The sequence below is a fragment of the Frankliniella occidentalis genome, unplaced genomic scaffold (assembly GCF_000697945.3).
Source record: "Frankliniella occidentalis isolate FOCC.00 unplaced genomic scaffold, Focc_3.1 Scaffold10, whole genome shotgun sequence".
NCBI classification, from domain to species: Eukaryota; Metazoa; Arthropoda; class Insecta; order Thysanoptera; family Thripidae; genus Frankliniella; species Frankliniella occidentalis.
Window position 1 is genome coordinate 2,768,315 of NW_026267140.1, and position 2,635 is coordinate 2,770,949.

General features: G+C 42.7%; 1 protein-coding gene across 1 annotated transcript; it reads left to right on the forward strand.

Moving 5' to 3' along the window:
* Window positions 1-809: 809 nt before the first annotated feature.
* LOC127752342 (uncharacterized) lies at window positions 810-1,692 on the forward strand. The gene is made up of 3 exons (XM_052277429.1): window positions 810-1,162; window positions 1,235-1,333; window positions 1,423-1,692. The coding sequence occupies exons 1-3, from the start codon at window positions 1,061-1,063 to the stop codon at window positions 1,675-1,677; spliced, it is 456 nt and encodes a 151-aa protein (XP_052133389.1). The 5' UTR covers window positions 810-1,060; the 3' UTR covers window positions 1,678-1,692.
* The last annotated feature ends 943 nt before the right edge of the window (window positions 1,693-2,635 follow it).

A 2,635-nucleotide genomic window follows, 5' to 3' on the forward strand; every position in this document is an offset into this window, starting at 1 on the left:
CACGGCTTTGGTAGAGTGGACAGGAGCGCCTGCCTGACAGCTTTAAAATCATGGTTCAGTATTCTACAGATGCTTTTGAACCTTCGTTCTTAATGCCTTCTACATTGTTGGATCAGCACGATGTGTGAGAGCATCGTCACCAAGAAGATACATGTTTTGGGTGTGCTTATATACTAAACTCGTTCAGAGGTCCGTCTCTCTTCTCTTGGCAACAACTATCCCAGGAAACACTGGAAAACAAATTGGAAAATGACACTATTAAATAATAAATGTAAGATATATTTGGAAGGATTTGCTTTGACCCCACAATATTCGCACCAAAGGCCTCAAATATCAATGATAGTCCTTTCTATGATCCTTATGGAATCCCAGAACATTTGTATCCCAAGTCACGTAATGGGCACGGCTCTTTACAAAAAAAATGGCTGCACACACAAAAAGCCTAATTCTTGTACCAAGTGCAATTTTGCTTGATCCTTGATTTTTCTAGTTTATATCACTTGAATCAAGGACACATGCACTTGAGAAGTTTTGGGTGCAGAGGCATGCGCTGCAGGGAGAGACTTCTCGAACTTTGTACTCGTTACATGTGCTGTGCATATCTCAAAGTAAGTGCAATGCTCTTGAGCAAATCGAGAACAATAATGAAAGACCGAGATCCCTGAATGTAACATGGTGACGTGAGGACTATACTTGTATTATAGTCACGTTAAAAACGTGTTTCATCAGGTCTGCGACTATGACAAGCGTACTTCAAGAGAAACGGTGCTCAAACCATCTCTCAAAGATATGGAAGTAATTGCAAATTACATCGTTCTTTTAGATAATTGGTTGGCTGGGTACACACCAACCGTCGCCTCATCAATGTACCGAGTCAGGAAAGCGTCGCACATTGCATCGTCACCTGTTATCGCGCGTGGTTCACAAGGCTCAGAAAAGCTGTCCTGATTCTTCCCCATTCAACATAGAAATGTTGTGTTTTTATTGGTCTTGAAAAATAACTCAAGAAAAATATTTACCCGCCCATTCTCTCACTTTGAAACATCTTTAATCGCTTTTAATGTGGTCAGCTTTAAAGAATATGCTAGAAGTGCTTGAGGTTGTATCTGCAAAAATGCTCTGGATGGGGGTTCTCCTTGCTTTGGTCGCAGGAAGCAGCAGTGTAAGTAACCTTTGAGCAGTGTAGGTTTTGGGGACTGGCAGCATTGACTCTTTATCGTTACATTCTTTCCAGGTGTCACATAATGATATCCCAAACTCACTAGCGATTGAACTCCAAAGCTACAAGAAAATAGCAAACTTGGCTTTGGCATTGGGCAACACATCTCTTCTAGTAAGTGTGATATACGCTACGTCAAAATTTAACACGATTATTGTTGGTCACTGAACTTTAGTGGTCATCTCTTTATACTCTTCTTTCAGCCCTTAAACGAGGGAAATGGATTGGAAAACTTTCAACCAGTAGCTGATGCTGTATTACGCCTAACTGCTATTCGACCAACTGTAAGTAAAAACACGACAGCGACAGTGTATTGTAATGTCTTATCCAATGATCAAACAGTACTCCCCTCACAGAGTTGTGAACCGTCCTCGGTCCCCGCCACTTTTAGTTCGGAGGTTTCTCCCTCTCTCGCCCCAGCCAGAGGTGTGCCCGCGCTGGTAGGACTGCCCTTTTAATGAATTTCCTTATTGTACGATAATATAAGACTGTAGTCTGTCGCGTATAGTTCTTAATTGATAAATAATGAGTCTTATTTGTCATTTTGCGTACGACAGTTTGTTAAAAGTTGTATTATGACCTTTGTCAATTTATCAGGTTTCTTTCGGAAATTCTAGTGTTCAAAATCGGTCACTTTAATTGGTATTACAATTGAGGTACAAAGTGTGTTCTTGTCACGGAGGAAGTGCTTCCCTGGCGAAAGCAGAGAGTTCTAAGACTGTTTTCAGAAACATCTCAATGCGAGTTACACATTAGTTTTCGGAACGTTTCTGAAAAACGTCCTACATGCAGTTTATACACGCTCTTTCTGAAGGGTCGAAAACTGTGGGGAAACGTGCTGCTTTGAGTTTTGAGAGAGTTTTCAGGCAGTTTCTGTAACGGTGGGCATCGAGTTTTCAAGCAGTTTCCATAGAGTTTCTGTCGGTGAGCATCGAGTTTTTAACTAGTTTCCAGAGAGTTTCCAGAGAGTTTCTGTAACGGTAGGCCTCGAGCGTTTACAACGTTTCTCGTGCGTTTCGGAGTCCGGTGTGTGGATCTTGGGAGAATATATTTGCAAACAATAGCAATTTCTATTGCTTGATTTGATATGTTTTTTAATTTTAAAATGCCGATGTAAAAAAAAATATGAAAATAATCATTTGATTTGCGGATGTTTGCTCCGATGCTCGCATCGAGGCGGCTGCCCCTTTGCTATTTCGGATTCCTACGGGCATCCGAGTTGGTCACTCCCTTAAAGGCTATGATCATGGCTTGTTGGGCTGCTACATAGAAGGATACACGCCTACCGCTGCCAGCGCCGGGAACAGAACCCGGCGCTGCCAACTCAGCGTCCTCGCCTCGTTCGCAACCAACTGAGCCATCCAGCCCGATGCGGGGGCGTGTCCGGACGGCGAAAGACATTCCAGCCTTTGTCCC

Excerpts from the sequence above, each read along its gene's own strand:
- LOC127752342 (XM_052277429.1), top strand. The coding sequence starts at position 1,061 with ATGTGGTCAGCTTTAAAGAATATGCTAGAAGTGCTTGAGGTTGTATCT. Across the intron at positions 1,163-1,234 it reads TGGTCGCAGGAAGCAGCAGT|GTGTCACATAATGATATCCC; the intron begins GTAAGTAACCTT and ends CATTCTTTCCAG. Across the intron at positions 1,334-1,422 it reads TGGGCAACACATCTCTTCTA|CCCTTAAACGAGGGAAATGG; the intron begins GTAAGTGTGATA and ends CTCTTCTTTCAG.